Source organism: Artemia sp. Qi Xiang Cuo, chromosome 12, assembly GCF_049724085.1.
Source record: "Artemia sp. Qi Xiang Cuo chromosome 12, ASM4972408v1, whole genome shotgun sequence".
In the NCBI taxonomy this organism is placed as follows: Eukaryota; Metazoa; Arthropoda; class Branchiopoda; order Anostraca; family Artemiidae; genus Artemia; species Artemia sp. Qi Xiang Cuo.
Window position 1 is genome coordinate 34,771,866 of NC_142805.1, and position 21,285 is coordinate 34,793,150.

At 35.3% G+C, this 21,285-nt stretch overlaps 1 protein-coding gene across 2 annotated transcripts in view; it reads right to left on the reverse strand.

Annotated features, from left to right (window-relative positions):
* The window catches only part of LOC148946053 (uncharacterized), a 349,628-nt gene extending 328,705 nt beyond the window's left edge, over positions 1-20,923 (reverse strand). For both annotated transcript variants that reach the window (XM_089097871.1, XM_089097872.1), the window contains exons 1-2: positions 19,944-20,923; positions 9,685-10,083 (exon numbers count right to left, since the gene is read on the reverse strand). In XM_089097871.1, the coding sequence (XP_088953997.1) occupies positions 9,685-10,083; positions 19,944-20,550 (1,006 nt within the window). In that variant the 5' untranslated portion in view covers positions 20,551-20,923. The remainder of the gene's footprint in view (positions 1-9,684; positions 10,084-19,943) is intronic.
* Between the last annotated feature and the right edge of the window lie 362 nt (positions 20,924-21,285).

Below are 21,285 nucleotides of genomic sequence, written 5' to 3' on the forward strand. Positions count from 1 at the left end.
CCTAATATGAATGAGTTTCATCGTCGGTAGTTGTCCTGAGCCCTTTCAAGGATAATTCTGAGTTTTGGTTTCACAATGGTGATTGAGCTACAAAAAAAGGCCTCTAAGAATCAACTAATGTGATGATTTATGTAATTGACGCTTTACTTTCAGCAAATTATTTTTTTTATATTATTTACTGCTGTCATGCTTTTGAGTTTAATCGAATCGTGATAATGACCTTTAAGTGAAGAACAACCTTTGTCTTCAAGTCCCTATATACTAGGACATGCATTTTCTACTCTTTTGTGAGGGCTGGTCATGGAAGTTTTTTCCCACCTTTTCACAGGGGGGTTATCATATCAAACAATTGGTCGTAAAATCTCAGGAAAGAAAAGAACTGGTTAAATAAAAACTTTAAGGTCTAAGGATAGCCTAAGTAACAAAAACAAGGTCGTGCTAAAGTAAACTGTTAGTTCCTGCCATTGTGTGCCACAAGACAAAAATTTGACCAAAATAAGGCCAAAATAGTACTGAAATAAAACCCTTAGACAGCCAGCCATTCTCTAACAATCGAAAGCAATGTTTCAAAATGCAACCGACAAATAAAACAACTGGTAAATAAAAACCTTCTAAAATTGTTTCAGAAAAGTCTTAGTTGATCTTCAGTGTGATGATAAAGGGGTGAGGTAGAGACATCCCTTCTAACACATAACATGTGTTCTCTGTATGTTAAGCTTTAACTTGGCTCTTTACGTCATTTGAAAATATTATTATTTGTATTTAATAGATTTAATCCACTAGAACGTGTCTCCGATAAGAAAAATTGATTTGGAGGGTAAATACTTCTTCCTGCTCTAGCAGATTCGTCCATTTAGAGGGTAAAACCATAGAATAATAATATAAACTGAAAAAATTGAAAACGATACATCTAGGAGTAAAACACTGCTCTTCCTGCTTAGTTAGGAGGGAAACGATATCTTTACTCTTCCTGGTGGAGGGCACACTGCACTTTAAAACCAGCGTCTTTTGGGACAAATGTTCGAGTCCTTATGTCTCCAATAGTTTGGCATGGAATATGGGTCGGCGGTGCGATTCTGCAAGTTTGGCCACCATGAGCCTTGGGATTTTGCGGCTAAACAAATATCCACGAAATATTTGAAGTTTGGATGCCAGATGAGGTGAAAAACGATTGGTTCTACTTCCTACCTAGGGAGGAAGAATCTCTTCGGACTCTTTATTGACATTTTAAGTGTACTTCTGCGTTCTGTAAAAAGTGTCGTTTAAACTTTTTTTGTAACGAGGTTTCAGAGAGAGAAAAATCATCAATAGTAAAATTTAGATTCAAAATTTGGGCTGAATTCTTTGGATATTCAAAGCACTGGTTTAAAACAAATGTAAAAGTATCACGTTACTGCAACTTTAGTAATGGTAGACGTGAAGTACGGAAGTAGGGAAGGCAATTGATCAACCAAAAATCTGGCCGAACTATTTACTTCTATGGAGGTCTGAATAGTGATTTTGAGTCCTTATATAAAAAGAAGGGAAAATAACAGCATAGCAAGCCTAGCAAAATTATTATAATTTAAAATATTCTTTCATTTTAATAAGGCTCACCAAGCAAGGGAGTGTACTGTAGATGTTACTCAGTGCTCTAACAAGGGTTTCAAATTTGTAAATTTAAATTCGAGATACAGGATTCGTACCTTAGAAGCATTTAAAGCAAGTATGCACATGAGAAAGGGGGGACAGGTTACCCATCCCAAGATGTCAGCATTCTTATAAAATTACCTATATTTCCTATTATTCCCATTGTTTATCTTTGTAATTCTTATGAGGATATGCCTCCTCTTCACAGCAAACCTTTTTTGCATTCTTGATTTGAGGGGCGTTTTTTCAGATTCATGTGGATTATTTTTAATGCTTTATTTTATTAATAAACATTTGGTCATAAAAACATTGCAAATTGCATCGGAGAAGGCTTAGTCTATCCAGAGCTACCTAGCTACCTAGTCTATCTAGAACACACAAATTCGGCTTATTCAAAAAGTAAGATTTGATTTCAGTCCTTCAATTCCTCGGTTCAATTGCTCGGTTCATTTCAACTAATTTGGTTCAAGAATGCCATTCATTTATTCAGAAGAATTTTATAACTTTTTATGGTTTGTTTATGATAATTCTCTGCTATTGTTATAAATTTTCCTCTATTATTGTTATACTTATTTATAATTATTTATAAATTGTTCCTCTCTCTCTCTCTCTCTCTCTCTCTCTCTCTCTCTCTCTCTCTCTCTCTCTCTCTCTCTCTCTCTCTCTCTCTCTCTCTCTCTCTCTCTCTCTCTCTCTCTCTCTCTCTCTCTCTCTCTCTCTCTCTCTCTCTCTCTCTCTCTCTCTCTCTCTCTCTCTCTCTCTATTTTATTTTTTTTGTTATGAGTTAGTATTTAAACAGCATGCGTATTTTCCCCCTCCTTTACAGGCTATAGAGCCTTTGTAGGGGTCAGTGTCCTCTATAAGTTGTCTGATTTTAGTTTTTGTGGTTCTCTCTAAAATTGGATATTTGGTATCAGGACCGATATTCTTTGGGATCTAAAAGTAAAATAGCTGTCTGCTAATATCGGTACCCAAAGGCATCTTAAGTCAGGATAGTAGCTTGCTAATTCCGATACTATATGGAATCCAGTAAAATAAAGCAGGGCATGATATTGTCTTTATGAATACAAGAGCATGTGCTCCTTGAAAATTGTATCATTTAAATAATTTGAGAGCTCAAACAATTTTTAATTTGGCTCCAGGAGCTGGGGCTTCTGGTAAACTTTTTCCTTTTTTTTTCTTTTTTCCTTTTTTTTCTCGGTTATAACAACCATAATACTAAATAATAAAAAAAAACAGGTATTCACACTTTTTTACTTTAAATATTTTTTTTTTGGGGGGGGGGGGGGGCTAGAGGTACTAAATGAACAAAGGTTTGTTCCTAGTTTTCTTCTATCCAATAGTGAATTGTGTTTTTGTAACATAATGGTCTTAGGGACAATTGATCAAACGGGTGCCTTTTATTATATTGGTATGTCTGGTCTACTTTGTTGACTTTCATGAGCACCAAAATTCGAGCAGTGACAACGCTTGAGGTGATGGGAGGACGGGGAGAATGAATAAAGATTCGTTAGTAGTGACAGATCCCGTGTATTTGTCACCTTTATATTTGGCAGACTAAACACCGAAAGGTAGAAGTAATTAAAGTAACATACTTACAAAAAGCAAATTTGACCTTGAAAAATCCTACAGAAGACGCTCAATATACTGGTAGCTCAATCCATTTAACTTAAGGTCAAATATTTTGACCCGTCAAAGTGAACACAGAGCATCTCAACAAACCAGCAATTCATAAAATTCAAATCAACAAATTTTTGATAGTGAGGAGAAACTTGGACCCCACGATACCACCCAGGACGACCAAACTACACAAGAAAATCCTTACATGATTCTGATTAGAACAATACGGAATGTGTCCTTTCTACCAAATGCGTCTATAACGGCCCACTTTTGTTAAGGTGTTTTCAAATTCTTTGGTGCCCTAACCCTATGGCGGTGCGAATTATGCCAACCTGAAATTAAGTCTAGAGGCTTTCCAAACGTTTTGTTTACACTGATCATATCCAAATTCTCGTACAAAATGCGTAAGGAAGAATAAGGCCATGCAATAATTCGTAAACTTAAAACAAATAGAAGTTACAAAGAATTAATAAATGAAACTTAGAACAAACAGTACTTAAAATATTTTATCTCATCTAACATAAAGATATAGATACTAAGGACGAAAAGATAAATTCTAAATCGAAAACGTATTAAAACAAATAATTAAGTCAAACTCGAAATCGACATAAATTGCGAGCATGAGTGCGAGTGTAAATTAGTTTGAGTTAGTGTCATTGAGTGACTGAGTGTGCGTGAGTTTGAGTCCCCATGTGAGTATGAAAGTTTTTACGACCACAACTTCCATAAAAATTTTATATAACCCAGGCTACAACTTACAATCCTTACCCCTGGGTTTTGGCGAGCTGTGTCAACCCACTAAGCATTGTTATATTATCTTTGAACAATTTACGGTAAAATAGCTATCTAGAAGTTTTTATCAGATTTATTTGGGAAAAGAGGGCATGAGGGATCTAGCTGCCCTCCAATCAGTTTTTACTCTGAAAAGGGCAGTATAACTTCTATTTTCCAATCAAATGAGCCCTTCTGAAGTTTGTACGACTTGTTCTTCCACCTGGGTGCAACTACGAGTAAGTTAGTGAGTGTGAGTATGAGCGATCGAGTGACTGAGAGAGTGAGTGAGTGTGAGTGTAAGTGATCGAGTGATTGAATGAGTGAGTGAATGTGAGTGTGATTGGGTGTGAGCCCCCTTGTGAGTAGGAAAGTTTAAATGACCATTCCTTCCATAGAAACCTTATTTGCCCCCGGGGCATAGCTTACGATTCTTAAACCGACACTCTGGGGGGTTGTGTGAGCCCCTGGAGGCATTGTTATATGAGTTTTGGACGTTTTTGAACTAAGTGGTTATCTCAAGATTTCAATTGGATGTGTTTGGGGAAAAGAGGGCGTAGGGTGCTAGTTGCCCTTCGATCAATTTTGACTCTTAAAAAGGGAGCTAGAACTTCAATTTTTTAATTCAATGAGCCCCCCAAAAGTTTATAGGACTACCCCTTCCATAAATTCTTATATGCGCCTGGGCATAATCGACAACCCTTGCCCCAGACTCAAAGGGGTTTTCCTGGCCCCGCAATTATTGTTATTTGAACTTTAGACTATTTTTTGAACAGAATGGCTATCCCGAAGTTTCGATCAGATTCATTTGGCGAAAAGAGGGAATACGAGGGCAGGGCTAGTTGACTTCTAATAACTTTTGACTCTTAAAAAGGACACTAGAACTTCTGATTTCCAATAAAATGGGCCTTCTCCAAATTTTATGCGACCATCCCTTCCATAAGAAGATTATACGCTCTCGGGCACAACTTAAAGCACTTACCCCTGGGCTCTGGGGGGGGGGGTTGTATCAGCCCTGCAGTTATTGTTATCTGATCGTTGTACTATTTTGAACAAAACAGCTATCTCAAAATTATGATCGAATGCATTTTAGGAAAAGAGGGCATGGTGGAGGAGAGCTAGTTGCCCTCCGATCTAGTCCGATCGCTTTTTACTCTTAAAAAGGCACTAGAACTTCCTATTTCCAAACGAATGAGCCCCCTCAAAAGTTTTCATGGCCACCCCTTCCATATGAAGTGACTCAGGGGGAAAATTTAAATAATAATTAAACGTTGAAGCCTCGTGGCCTTTACTATAGACCATTGCTATAGCTTTGCCTGTGATTGTCTGCAATGACTCCTTGATCATTTTTTTTCTTTTTACACTATGATTGCAAAAGTTATGTGATTCATTTTTGTGCCCTAGTAGTGATAGCTTAAGGTCATTTTGCAAGAATCATAACTTGGATAAGAAGAAATTCATATCAAAGTAAATTAAGCGTCTTGCAACCCTGCAAGTAAACTGTGAAAAAAATCTCAAATTTATGTAAATAAATTTTCATGGAAGAAGGAAACTGTTCTTGCAAGAAGAATAATGTGGTGATTAAAGCTGATATTATCATATTGCTTTCTTTCCCTGGAGACAGTTCTATTTGTTTTTCCATGTGAATCGAAGCTGTGTCTGATTGTTTATTTTTCATACTGACAACATGCCGATAGAAACTTTTTTCAAATAAATTAAAAGCTTTTCTTCTGATACGTTGGAAGGAGTCTGTCTGAAACTACAAAAGAAAGATATTATTACACAATACAGCTTTCTATAAGTCAGTAATAACTTACATTACCGTTTCGAACAATAACTAATTCTTTCGAGTGCCTTAACAAAATTTCGTTTACATCCCTGAGAAGAAAGGTCAAATGCAGGCATATCAATTAGCAGAAGGGGATGAGGAGGCAATTGCCCCCTTTCCTAATTAAAAAAAAACTAACTATTTTCATAGCAAAACAACTCTTTTTTTTATTTTGATTGAAAAAACTAAAAAACAACAAAATTGACATAACAAAACAGTTAAACTGTAAAATTCATTTTGAAGAATACATTAATCCTCCCCCCCGATATACATCCAAAAAACTCCTCCATTTTTTGAATTGACGCCCCTGGTCAATTACAATCAAAGGCAACACTGATAGAATGGACTAATCACACATGGCTAAGTCCCTGCCAATATTTCTAAATTTAACTAATGTTTGTACAGATCCTGTTTCTTGTAATCCATTGCTACATACCTTGTAAACTTTGAATTTGTAACTTCCATGGTGACTGCGAACGGAAACTTATTCTCTAATTATTTGATAAAAACTACGTTTTCTAAAGAGTTAAAGAGGCTGAGTCACAAGTTCGAACCTTAAAACGTAAAGGAATTAGGAGGTGCAGTTGGGGGGCTGCCGCCCCCCAAACCCCCGCTTCCGTATATGAAAGGGGCTGTGCCCTCCTCAACGCCTCGCTCTTTAAGCTAAAGTTTGACTTTCTCACAAGTCTTTTTTTTAAACAATAAAAACTTTAGCGTAAAGAGCGAGGCGTTGAGGAGGGCACAGCCCCTTTCATATACGGAAGCGGGGGTTTGAGGGATGGCAGCCCCCCAACTGCACCATCTAATCCCAGTACGTTTTAAGGTTCGAACTTGTGACTCAGCCTCTTTAACTCTTTAGAAAATGTAGTTTTTTTCAAATAATTTCTGCACGTTTTTGTACAGTTTATAACTTATTATTGCTTGACTAACTGTTAGCTGATCTTTTCAGGAGTTAAAGATGGGGGGCTGCCGCCTCCCAAACCCCCGCTTTTGAAGATTCTTGTGTTAAGGATTTTAATTCCTGAATACTCAAATCAAATGCACTGTAAGAGTTTTATCAGCCGCCCCAGGCCCCATGTTATCAAAGCAGTGGAGACTTACCTGTAACCTGAAGGCCGACTTTGATATTCTTCTGGAGACGCCTGTTGAGCCGAAAGATTTAATAGATTGGATTTCTTTTTTAAACTTTAAATTCAATATATAAAAAATTTCTCTGACGGAGAATCGAACTCGGATCTTCCGCCTGACAGTCAGGAATAGCGACCACTGTACCACAGAGACATTACATTATTTTTATTCTGTGCGATGTATTTTTGACGCAAGCAAATACCCACAAAACTTGATATTTGGTTTTTGGAAAACAGGGAAGGAGTAATCGGATTGAGCTGAAATTTTAAGGATAAGCTCTCAGGCGCCAGGAATACTTATCCTCTAGATTTCAGCCCGATCAGACAACGTTAAAGGGGGGCTGTGATGGGAAAAATTAACATGGGCTCCTATAGGAAAACGAGGTTTTTTGTAAATGTAAATTGGGGGGACAAATTTTTCGGTCTGAAAATATCAAAAGGCCCTAACAGGTCGAATTCCGCTTCGAATGAGTCCTCATTCACCCAGATTCTTTGCCAACTGTGGCCTGTAGGCGTGGCTGATAAAAAAAAGAGAAATGAACTTTAAGTGGCTATATTTGGTTTTTGGAAAACAGGAGTGATCGAGATTGAGCTTAAATTTCGAGGATAAGCTCCCAAGCCCTAGGAAAGCTTAACCTCTAAATTTCAGCCCAATCGGACAACGTTAAAGGTGGGCTGTGGTCGGAGGGTCGAAACTTCCGGCCCACTTTTACCCATGAAGATAAATTCGGAGGTGGATGAAATTTTGCACGTTTCTTAGTTGGAGTTTGGGCTACAAAATGCGATCATCGCTGTTGCTCTGCTACCACTAGGACCGGAAATTGCTTAACATTGTGGTGGGTCACCTCTTTATAGAGGCACAAGCGTGCCTCCTTGATTTCAGAAGGCTTTGGGTCAGTATATTTTTGTAATTTATCTGATCATTTTATAGGATTTTTAAATAGAGCAGTTGTCTCAGTGAAGTTCAGGTACTGAATTAAATAGAAAAAATTATGTGATTCGAATGTGGGAATCCCTAATTGATGTGGTTTTAAAGTAGAACATGGAGAAGTTAGTCTTCTGGAGACCATGGATACTGGTGTAGTTTTACAGATAGAACATGGTAATGTCAGCTTTCTAGAAGCCCTAGGGAGGCATTTATAATTAGTTTTTCAGTGTGTTTCTTTAGTTCCTTTCTTGTCATGGTTCAGTAAAGTCCAGGTCTTGCAACTGTTTACCTGCATTTATTCCAAACTCTTGTACATAAACATGATATATCAAATGTATAATTTGTAGAAAAAAGACTCTTCTGCCTAATTCACGAGAACCAACAACACTGACCTAAGAAACTAGAGCTTTTAGGTTCCAATCGAATGAGCCCCCTTCAAAGTCTATATAATTACCCCATCTACAAAAAAAGTATATGCCCCCGAGGCATAACAAGCAACACTTGCCCCGGGGTTCTGGGAAGTTGTGTCCATCCTGGAGCTTTTGTTATGGAGTTTTGTAAGAAAAAAATAGCTATAACAAAAATTCGATTGGATTCCTTGAGGGAAAAGAGAGCACGGGGTCTCGTTACCCTCCGATTACTTTTGACTCTTAAAAAAAAAATAACTAGAACGTTCTATTTCTAATCATTTGAGCCCCCTCCGAAGTTTATACGACCACCCCTTCCATTAAAAACTTACATACCCCTTTGCATAACTTACAGCACCTGCCCTCTGGTTCCGGGGTATATATATATATATATATATATATATATATATATATATATATATATATATATATATATATATATATATATATATATATATATATATATATATATATATATATATATATATACACATCATCATCATCATCATACATACATACATACATACATATATACACATACATACATATATATATATATATATATATATATATATATATATATATATATATATATATATATATATATATATATATATATATATATATATATATATATATATATATATATATATATATATATATATATATATATATATATATATATATATATATATATATATATATATATATATATATATATATATATATATATATATATATATATATATATATATATATATATATATATATATTCGTACCACAGTAACAATTTTGTACTAAATTTGGCAAAAATGTTTTAAGCGAAAAATGTCGATGAAGCTATTCGTTTCAAAGTACAGTCAAGATACTTCATTAAGACTTAACAGTTTTCAATGGTTAACTCTTCGCTTGGTCGTCAATTTCATTCTCAAGGACATTACTGCATAGTCTATAGGTTAATTACTAGAACTTAATTTGATAATAGACATGAAATAAATTTTAAAAAAAATCATAAAAAAAAATTAATAAATAAAATAAATTAATAAAAAAATTATCAACGCTGTTTTTATATTTTAATGGCCCAATTTGTTGGTCTGTAGTGTGCCACGGTGTGTTCCTGTCACACAAAAAGAGACATTACGCAATTAAGACTCAATTATTTCAAAAAATGCATTTTGGAAGAAAATCTATGAATGTTGGGTGACCTAGATAAATAAAACATTACACTGTCCCGTTACATTCAATCGTTGCTTCATTAACTTTATTAACGTCAATCAATCATCTAATCAGTAGAAAGAATTATCTGTTCCCAATTGGCAAAATAGATTGTCATGTTTCTGTCAGTAGCTACTGTAAAAAGAGGGAAGAACTCACCTCTTATAATGGATGTCATGTTCTTTATCAGCCTTTCTCCCGTTTTGCGAGCTATGTAGAACCATTCCGAAGTATTTGTCAGATATTTGTATTCCACAGCAAGATCTTTCGCTAAAATGGGTCCCTCGGGGAGTCGGTAAGCAAATGGGCAGAAGAGTAAATAGTCGTTGTACTGGTGCTTGTCATAACAATTCCCAGCTCCAAAAATATCTTCGTCCATTTCAACCATTGCAAAGACCTTTGCGTGAAGAAGGTATTCAGAAGAAAGGACGACGTCTGCATCGTATTTCCAAAGACGGGTTAAGAAATTGGCATGGTTGACCGCAACATCGGCCTCGCGTCTGAATTTTTCTTGTGCATATCGATCCACAACCCCTTCGCCAAGATTAACGTCTGTCCCTATAATAATAAATATTTTTGCTCTAAATTGGACTATATAATATTTTAACAAATACAGTATCCAAACATAAAGTATTTATTACCTAGTATGAATATATTTATCCATGCAAAGTGACTTGGCAGGAGATTTAAGGCATATGCCGATATTTTCTCAAGACTTGGTAAAAATTTAAATGTTTTTGTCTGATATATCTATTTTCTTCAAAATATTACAGAACTTTGCCATTTATGGAATTTTGGTCTCTTCAAAAAGAGAGGGATGCTGTTATTTTGACATCTCTGTAGGTAACCTAGAACATAAGTTTCATTGCGATCCGAGCTACCTTCAAAATGTGTTGTTAGCGCATATCTTGTCGTCATCATAGTAGACAGGTCTAGCCTCCTGTAGTAGACAGGTTAAAGCACTACAATAAATACACTACCATTTTTGAGCTCATGTCAAATTAAGCATACATTGGTGACCAAATAGCGTTGGTTGGCTATAGAAGATAATATCTTCTATGACTTCTATAGAATATCTTCTATAGAAGTCTATAATATCTTCAATGACGATAAATCATGTTCCTTCGATATTTTTCCCCATTTTGTTTTATGAAGCTGATCATTCTAGTACAATACTTTCTCTCCTTTGTTTTATTTTGGCTACCCATTTGTTGAGAGTCCCAAAAGTCTCAATATCTAACACCAAGCTTAAATTAAATCTTTGAATACTCCTAATTTAGCCTCTGTGAAGCTTCTCCCTACACAAACCTTTCATAAAACACATAATCTTTCAAATTTTTTGGTCTTGCCCCGGGTCTGAATAATTGGAAAATTGGTTACTAAAAAAACGTTACTAAAATAGTAAGCTTTAAAACTGGGCTATGTAAGGAGCATATTAATTGGGTAATTTCTTGTAGAGGAAATTTTATGCCATTTGGGGGAAGAAGAACATATTTGGGAAGGTTTAGGATGAGAATGGTTCTTACAGTTGCCAGATGTGTGGGAAGAGGGAGGAAAATTTGTTGCATTGTCTAGGGAAGTGTGAAGGGCTAAGGGTTTTAAAAAAGGAAATTTTAGGAGAGTATGAGGGGTTGAATCTTTAGTGAAAAATCGTTGAGAAATGGGTGTTTTATAAGCATTGAGAATCCGTCATTGTTTATTCGTGTGGGTAAAATCCACCGTAAGGACGTTATGTGACGACTTTATTTGTTTGTTTGTGTTAGTATTTCTGAATGGTTTTCTGTTACTCAATAGTTTTGATCAAAAGTTTAAATTGAATCCTTTAATTGTATTTTGTATGCTGTTGTTTTTTTGTGGTTTTTGTCCTGCTTTTTTTTTGGGGTCAAAAATACTATACTATACATATAATTTACAAAAAGACAGCTATTCATCATAGTTCTGGTCAAGCCAATTTACCGCATATGTCAGGCCTTCCATAAACATTTTAAGTCCCTCTCCAAAATAAATCTAGTCTCTCCAAGAAATATCTTTTGGATGCAGAAAAATCAAATAAGGGCCAAGTGAAATGAATTTGCCGTAAGTAAATTCACGCCAGTTCCGTTGTCAACATATTAAAACCACTTATGACCTCAGTTCTATGTAAAAGTGTTTCGCAAAGGAAAAGTGATCTATATCCTAGGAGGAAAAGCTGGTACATTCTTAGAACAAATACAAGCTTCGCAAAGAATATATATGCAATCGCAGGACAGAAAATAATGGATGTTTGTATTACATGTATCAAAGACATCTAGATAAAAGCTAAGTTTAATTATGACACACTCATTAGGCAGAGCACGAAGTAAAAAATGTCTTGAAATTCGGTCAAAATGTGTATCTATTTACTTTATTGATTAAATAAATTTTTTTTTTTCAACAGAAAGTGAGGAGCAATATTAACTTAAAATGAACAGAAATTATTACGCATATGAGGTTGTTTCTCCTCCTCAAAATCACGCTCTTTACGCTAAAATATTTTAGTACTTAAAAAAAGCTTCTTATTGTTCTAATTAACCGAACAGTGTTTTGGGAGTCGTTCTTAAGGAATTTGCAGAATTCAAACTTGTTTTTTTTTAATTTCTGACCGTTTTTTTTAGTAATACCAGGAAATCTGACGACATATCCACGGATAAGTCCTTCCTTCCCTCAGATTTATTCTCTAGACAACAATATCCTAGTAAAAATTTATCCCGGACATTTACCCTTAACATTTCCACACGTAAAATTGCGTAGGCAATGAGAAAGCAATACATAAGAAGAATTTGGTCTAGGAATTCTGGCAAATTCTCCTAGTGTAAAATTTCCCCTGGATATTTACCCCTTGGAAACTACCCTCCTCATAGAAAATCATTCCAGTGGAAAATTCCACCAGCAGAAACCTCCCCCCACGAAAAATGTATGCATACTTCTCAATAACAAATACTGTACGTAAACAATGGGCAAATTTTGTAACTTAAAGACCTTTCTCCACTGGCTTTGGGGGGCATGATATCTCCAAAGGCATGGTTATTCGGCCTTGCAATCATACTGAACAAAATGTCTATTTCAAAATTTTGATCGGACCATTTTGAGAAAAAAGGGTGTGGGGAGGGGCCTAATTGCGCTTCAATTTTTTTGGTCACTTAAAAAGGGCACTAAAAATTTTAATTTCCGTTCAAATGAGCCCTCTCACGACATTATAGGACCACTGGGTCGATATGATCACCCCTGGGAAAAAAAACAAATAAACACGCATCCATGATCTTTCGTCTGGCAAAAAATTACAGTAGGGTTTTCTGATACGCTGAATCTGCTGGTGTGATTTTCATTGAGATTTTATGACTTTCAGGGTTTTTCCCCTTTTTCAAAATCAAGCAAATTTTCTCAGGCTCGTAACCTTTGATGGGTAAAACTAAACTTAATAAAACTTACATATTTGAAATCAGCATAAGAATTCTATTCTCTTGTTATATATACTGGTATCAAAACTCCGTTTTTTAGAGTTTCGGCTACTATTGAGCCGGGTCTTTCCTTACATCTCTGTCATTTTAAATTAAACAAAAAAAAATATATTATGAAAACTAGTGTGTTAATTAAAAATGAAAGCTAACAAAAATTAGCCTGTGCAGGGTAAAATGTCAAACTTAACAGGACCAAAGTTTATTTTCATAGGGCAGCCCAGTAGCACTGTTTTCCTTTTTTTCCTGAGGTCACTTCGTAAGGAAGGTGTGGTCGTAAAAAGTTTGAAGGGACTCGTTAACTTGAAAATTCTTGTGCCATTTTTCAGAGTCAAAAGTGATTGGAGAAAAGCCAGTCTCCTTCTCGTGCACTTTTTACCACCCGCTCCCCTGCCACCCCGCCAAGAGACTGCATCTGATAACAATGTTGAGATAGCCGTTTTGCTCAAAATTGTTGAAAAATTCAACATACCTTTGGGAGTAAAATGACTTCAACTCTCCCTGGAATAAATGGCATTACATTGTGCAAGTTACCTACTGTTTACATATAGGTTTTTAGGTGAAAGAGGGGGGGGGTGGTGTTTGGTCCTGAATATCCGACACTTTAGCTCAAAAGCCTAGGAAATCCTTCTCTGGCACAAGAAAATTATATATTTCCTTGGGAGAAGGAGGGGTCAAAACTTTTTGTTCAAGATTATTTGTATTCGAGAAAGCTCTTACGGATGGTTCGATATACCAAGTTTCCTAGAGTTTTCTAAGAGTTTAGGCCTACCCTGGGAACGACATACTCACACGAGCAAATTGAAAGATCCTATTAGCACCTAGATTTTCAAATTATTTATACAATCTTGGGAAAGGCTTAGGAAATCGATTTGGAACTTTGAGAGAGTATTGGAGAGGGTAGGGAGGCAAGTGGATTCTAAATTTTGACTTATGGGGAAGAGAGAAAAATTAAAAGACTATTTTGTATCCAGTTCATTGAAATGCCATGTTCTTAGCTTTCCAGGAACAAATTGGGGGATGGAGGATTGCAAAATTTTACATATTGTTGCACAAAAAGAAGATGAAAGTGTGATAAAAGAAATTCAAATTTAGTATTGGGGGAGGGTAAAGGGACTAAACAGTTTGGGTCTGCAATCCACACAAAATCCAAATTTTGTATGTGTTTTTGAGGTTTTTTTGTGTACCCCCCCCCCAAAAAAAAAAATTAGTACCCCCCCCCCAAACAAAAATCCTGGATGCACTTCTGCAGCTAATGGTACTAAGTTGAAAAAATTCAGGGAATGTTGACGGGAGAGGGGCAGACGTTGAGTTATGATTTGGGAAAGATAAATAAAAAAACACTTGGTGCATACAGGTTGTCAAAACACCGATACCTCAGGGGAACAGAAATCACATTTCAAATTTGAAATTGAAAGTTCTTGTACCCTTTTTTTAAGCTTGAAAATGATTTGAATCGAAAATTAAAGGGCGTATTGGAGGAAGGATTGATTAGATTCTGAATTTGGACTTGAGGATGAGCAAAGGTAAACCGTAAGACAAAATGCGTATCTGGGTCATCGAAATACTATGTCTGGGATATCTTACAGACAAGGAACCGATAGGAGGTCGGCTTGAAATTTTTAGAGGATGTTAGGAGGCCATGCAGGCCTCAAATTTTGACCGGGAAAGAGGGACAGAGATAAATCAAAATAAATTATACTTTCATTCAATCAAAAAGGCATATCGGGAACATAACGAAAACTAAAGATGGAGTTCGGGCTGAAACTTTTAGTTTTGGTGGTGAGGGAGATATGAGGAGTTCATAGTTAGTATTTACAAAAGAGGGTGTTGAAGCCTCAAATTGTGTTTCAGATCCTCCTAATTTTTTGTCTCTCCAATCAGGTAGAAAATGACACTCCTAAGTTTCTCGGTAAGGTGGGCCCCTACTAAGAAAGCAACTGTAGAACTATTTTAACCTCTAACAGATTTGTGACTGTTGAGCATTTATACAGGGCCACATAGACCTTAATGAAGACAAAATATTCTGAAGATTGATTTTGCTTATGTGTGCTTATGCTTTTGTGACACCTGATACTGGGCAAATAAATTTTGCTGTTTTCAATCGGCTTAGACTTAATGGGCATGTAGACAGAGTCAAGGGGATCTCAATGAAGACAAAAGCTATAGAAAAAAAAATCTCGTAATGGTTCCTTGCTACCCAGCATAGACCTAAATGTGGTTTGTCTCCGATCAGCTAGCAGCTTTCCGGGCACACACAGTGGACCAGACGAACCCAAGACAAAACGACTGTTTAAAAAAAAAATGGGTTGTCTTGATTGCCAAAATGGGCTAAATGTTATTTTAGCGGTTGTTGTGAAAATTTCCAAGTATTTGTTCGAATTTAAAATAAATGGAGAAACTGCACTTAAAACCAAGAGGTAAAGGCAGAGACAAAGATAATTTGCGGGTATGTAATAAGGTACCCTAAAAAACACAGTTAACCACTAAAAAAACTAACACCAAAACACTAAAAACGACTAAAAAGCCTGAAACGAAAAATTACACAAACATATTGATCACAGGCGCTCAGGAAAAATAGTCACATACTGAGAGAATAAAAACGAAAAAAAATACAATATATTTAAAGACTAGATAGATAGACATAGTAAAAAAAAAAATAACGAATAACACACAAAATTTATTTTCAGAAAGTATCCATAGTCTCAAAAGCAAAGGGAAGATATGCGTACTATTAAAACACTAATTCCGAAAGAAACAAAAATGAAAAGAGAGAGAGAGAGGGGGGGGGCAGGGAGGGAGAGAGAGAAGAAAAAAGTGGAAGGATTTCAACCATTTATAAGATTTATTCTGACTATGAGACCAGCTCCAAAAGATCCAAGCAATTAATAATAATAATAATAATAGAGAAGAACTTATAAAAACTAATAAAAAAAAAAATTATGTACACATATTTTCTTTTATAAGTCATTTGAAAGTGCCAAACGAGTGGTATTTTCGAGCCAAATAAGGAAGGGTATACCATGCAGTATGATACGTAATAATAGGATTGAAATAAGATCTTACTGCTGGGTTAGACGGATTAGAACATTCTAAGAGCTACTGAATGTTTAATTAGACCGACCAGATACAAAGGATGAAGAAAATTTAAGGGGCCTGGGAATATCACCGTAAAGCTGAAGGAAAGTGAAAAATGCACCGGAATGAATATAAAGTTTTCCAATACCAAGCAACGGTTTGGCTGCTGATTAATCTACTTCCTGGATAAGATTTATAGCTTTATTATAAGTACTGGGCAGTGATTTAAGAAAAGAAGGAAAAGGAAACATCCAAATAAAGACATCCATTTCGGCCGCGCAAAGGCTTGAATCAATACTGTAATGTCGGTCTTCTGTTTAGACTTAAATTTTTTGTATCTCCAATATGGATGATTAGCCTCTTCAACAGGGGTAGCCAACCCGCGGCCCGCCGTAAATATTTTTGCGACCCACGAGGTTCAGTACACTCTTACATTCTGCACCCTCATGATGCGTGCACATCTTGGAACATCACAGATTCGATGTTTCACTCGATTTGTTTTCGTTGTTCTGTTGTTTATCCATTTATGTAGCCCAAGTATTATATTATTATGTTGCATAGCCAAAGTATTATCAATGCATCATGTTATTAAATAAAAAAATAAGTTTTTTAAACTGAAAGTAAGGAGCGAAATTAAAACTTAAAACGAACAGAAATTATTCCGTATATGAAAGGGGCTGTCCCCTCCTCAACGCCTCGCTCTTTACGATGACGTTTTTTATTGCTTAAAAAAACAAAGTTGTGACACACAGTCAAACTAGCGAAAAGAGCGAGGAGTTGAGGAGGGGTCAGCCCCTTTCATATATGGATTAATTTCTGTTCGTTTTAAGTTTTAATGTCGCTCCTTACTTTCAGTTTAAAAAACTTGTTTTTTTTATTTAATTTCTGATCGTTTTTTAGTTAATGCAACTTTTATTTTGGCTCGCCGTCCTTGAATAAGTAAACAAAATTTGCATAAAAATTTTACTTTTCTTTTGCTAAATGGCTGTCTCTAAATTTGGTTCTGACGTAATTTACAGATTAACTTACGTAACGAACTTCTATATTCGTATATTTTTCTTCTGGCAAAAAATCAAAGTTGCAGATTTTTGCAGATATGAGCTTGAAACCTATGTAATAGGGTTTTCTGATACGCTAAATCTGACGGCGTGATTTTCATTAAAATTCTTTCACTCGCATGGGATGTTTCCCCCCTCTTTAAAAAATCAGGTAAATTTTCTCAGGCTCGTAGCCTTTGATGAGTAATACTAAACTTAATAAAATTTATATATTTAGAATCAGCATTATAAGCCCATCCTTATGATTTATTTATTGACATCAAAAATCCGTTTTTAAAAGTTTTGATTACTATTGAGCCGTATCGCTTGTTTTTTTATTGTTTTTTTATTACGTATGTGTTATTATGTATATGAGGGGATTCTCCCCTTATTCAATACCACGCTCTTTACGTTAAAAGTTAAAAACATTTTAATTCACAAACCTCTCAATCACAAAGGCCGTTTAATTAGAATAGATAGCTCTTTTGTAAGCACTAAAAAAAACTGTAGCGTAAAGAGCGAGATATTGACTTGGGGGAGAACCCCCTCATATACGTAATAATTTCTGTTTCTTTTAAGTTCTAATGTTGCTTCTTACTTTCAGTTGAAAAAACTTGTTTTTTTATTTAATTTTTGATCGTTTTTTAAATAATGCTTGGAAATCCGGCGCCCCCTTCATTGAAATGTCCCTTACCCCAAAGAAACATCCTCCACGGAAAGATTCTCCCGAGTAACCCAATCCTCCAGCCCCCCCTCACCCACCAGAAAAAATTCCTTCCTGAAAATTTCTGTTTCCTTCCCAATAACCAATACAATATGTAAGCAATGGGTAAAGTTCATAACTTGCAGCCCTTCCCCTGGGAACTGTGGGGGATTAAGTCATCCTAAAAGACATATTTATTAGATTTTCGACTATGCTGAACAAAATGACTATCTCAAAATTTTAATTGGGTGACTCTGTGAAAAAAATTAGTGTGGGAGGGGGCCTAGTTGCCCTCCATTTTTTTGGTCGCTTAAAAAGGGCACTAGAACTTTTAATTTCCGTTCCAATGATCCCTCCTACGATATTCTAGGACAATGGGTCATTACGATTACCCCTGGGGAAAAGAAAAAAAAAAACAAAAAAAACAAACACGCATCCGTGATCTTTCTTCTCGCAAAAATTGCAAAATTCCACATTTTTGTAGATAGGAGCTTGAAACCTCTACAGTAGGGTTTTCTAATACGCTGAATATGGTGGTGTGATTTTCATTGAGTTTCTATAGCTTTTAGGGGGTCGTTTCTCCCCTTTTTCGAAAATCAGCCAAATTTTCTCAGGCGCGTAACTTTTGATGGGTAAGATTAAACTTGATAAAACTTATATATTTGAAATCACAATTAAAATCTGATTCTTTTGACGCATCTATTGGTATCAACATTCGGTTTTTAGAGTTTCGGTTACCATTGAGCCGGGTCACTCCTTACTTACAGTTCGTTACCACGAACTGTTTGATGCAAGTAGTTATAAAGCACAGAATTACATCCGATCACATGCACTGGCGCTTCGACAATTCAAGGATTTTCTGAAAGAATTAGATTCTGAATGCGGTGACGTTGTGTACTTCAGTCGAGTCATATGGCTAAGTCGTCAAAGATATTTAGAGCGATTTTATCAGTTACTAGAAAAAATTGATTTAATTATGAATGACAAACCGCAAAAAATGAATGACAAAAAAAGGTCTGTGCCAGAATAAAGAAATGATCAGTGGTTGTCGGATTTATGCTTTTTAGTGAATATTGTCACAAACTCAATGAATTAAATATATCATTGCAAGGATAATTTAACCTCATAGTCGATACATTTAATTACACAAGAGCATTTCAGAAGAAATTGTTACTATTTGAATCACTACTGAAAGTTAATAATGCTCACCACTTTTCATTGTTGAAAGAACTTAAGAAATTAAAATGTAACAATTACATCAAATATGCGAAAGAAATAAAAAACTTGCAGATGCTTTTGATAGACGATTCAATAATTTAGAGTTGGAAGAAATACACCAAAGATTTTTGAAATATATTCATCTCCTCTTCATGTTAAAATTGAGTCTCTCCCAGGATATCTCCAAATGGATCGGATTGACATACAGTGGAATAATGGACTAAAACGCATGTTTGAAAATTCAGAATCGAAAATAGATTTTTTTTTTTTTTTTAAAATTTACGTCACAAAAGGAAAATTATCTAATTTAAGAAATTTGGTACGAAAAGTTCATAGCGCTCTTGGTTCAACTTACACCTGCGAATTTTTTTTTTTCGAAAATAAAATAGACCAAACACAAAGGACGCTCAAACATAACGGACGTTAACCTGCAATACCAATTACAATGTGCAAATACCCAAATTGAGATTGACTTGCAAAAGCTACGTGAAAGGTGGAGAAATAAATATTGCACTAGTGAAATAAATATTTTTCTATGGTTTTACTTATTTATTTCGTTTTTTTATTGTTAATATTATATATTTTTTACCATGTGCTTTTAGTATCATTGCTATTATTAAATTATCTATGTTTATATGTAAAAATAATAGTAAACATAATTAATAAAATTCATTATTTTTCAATTTGTCATTCCAAAAAATATGTATAATAGGTCTAAATCTTATATGAGCATAAATAATTTTATATGCGGCCCGAGAAGTAATGATGCATTTCTGCAGTGGCCCAGAAGATAATTTGGGTTGGCCACCCCTGCTCTACAACAAACAAGGATTAAACCTATCCATATCAACCTTCTGTGAATGGGTTGTTAAGGAACAAAATCTTAAAGTTTAATTTTGTTTTCCTTACCTGCTGTGCAATTTTCTCCAATGATCTGCTGAGATTCAACAATGCGTAGAAATTTTGTAACTATATCTCTATCTGGCTTAACTTCATGTTCGTCATTCTTATCAATTTCATCTGCTTGCCATTCGTCAATAATTTCGTCGTACAGCTCAATATTGCCTTCAAACATACTTATTACATTTGGTGACCCTTTTGAATCAAAGAACTCTTGCGTTGATGTGGTCTTCTTAATTTCATGAAGAGTCGTGAAGATACTATTTGGTTTATTTATAACAGTTACTTTTGGACGCTGATTCTTATTTCCGAGTTGAGTTTTCAGAACAAAGTTGCTTAAATCTTCCAATGAACGACGCTCAGCACTTTTCTTTAATCTCGACTTTTTATGCCTTATTCGATTACTTATGCCCCCAGAGGATGTGTCTTCAAAACTCAATGATTCAGTGCTAAGCACTTCACCTGAAACATCAGAAAACTCGGCGGATTTTTCATATTGAAACAGAGAACTGGTCTTGGCAACACTTGAATGAGCAATTCTGCTCACCTCATTGTTATCTTTTAGACCCTTTACAGCATTCCAAATAGTGCACAGAAGTAGTATCCGTATATACATTCTAATCCTTTACAGTACTGGGAATTTCAATATTGTTTTCTGAAACTTAAGCAAAAACGCTTGACTTGGCAATATTATAAATACAAGTAGCACAAAAATTTTACTCAGCATAAAACAAGTAGAACTTGGTCCAAATCAGTAAGAGGTGGATTATCTTTTTCCGAATTATTTAAAAATCAGATTATGCAAAAGCAATATTATTTGGAGGACAAATACGAAAAGTAAATTACCGCAGTCTTTTTATGAAGGACTAAGCCATAGATCCAGCATTAGTTGAGTATTTTTATATCCTCAAATGAATCAACGAACGTCTACTCCCGTTTACAGTAATTATATATAAATGGCACTTGTTCGCGTGATGATCACTACACAGCCTTTTTAACCTATGTTACTTCACAATTAGAAGACTGATGACTGATTTGAGTTTCCATAGAATGGGAAGCACCTTTTCTCCTTTTAAACGGAGCAGTATCAGTGGAAAGGGGACGGGAACTTCGAAGAGATTAGAATGTTTCATCTTACCTGAAGATAGCAATTTCCAGAAGATTTCTTGGTTTTACAGAAGAGCTCATTGTTTTAATATCTTAAAGTAGAAAAAAAAATGTTTGGAATCGATATATTAAAATAACTATGTCCACCTAAGTGGCAAACGCATAACCTAAGGAAACCTAAATTTTAGTAACGAATGTCACCAAGTTAATAACTTGACTTCACTCAAAATGTATCCAAATTGGT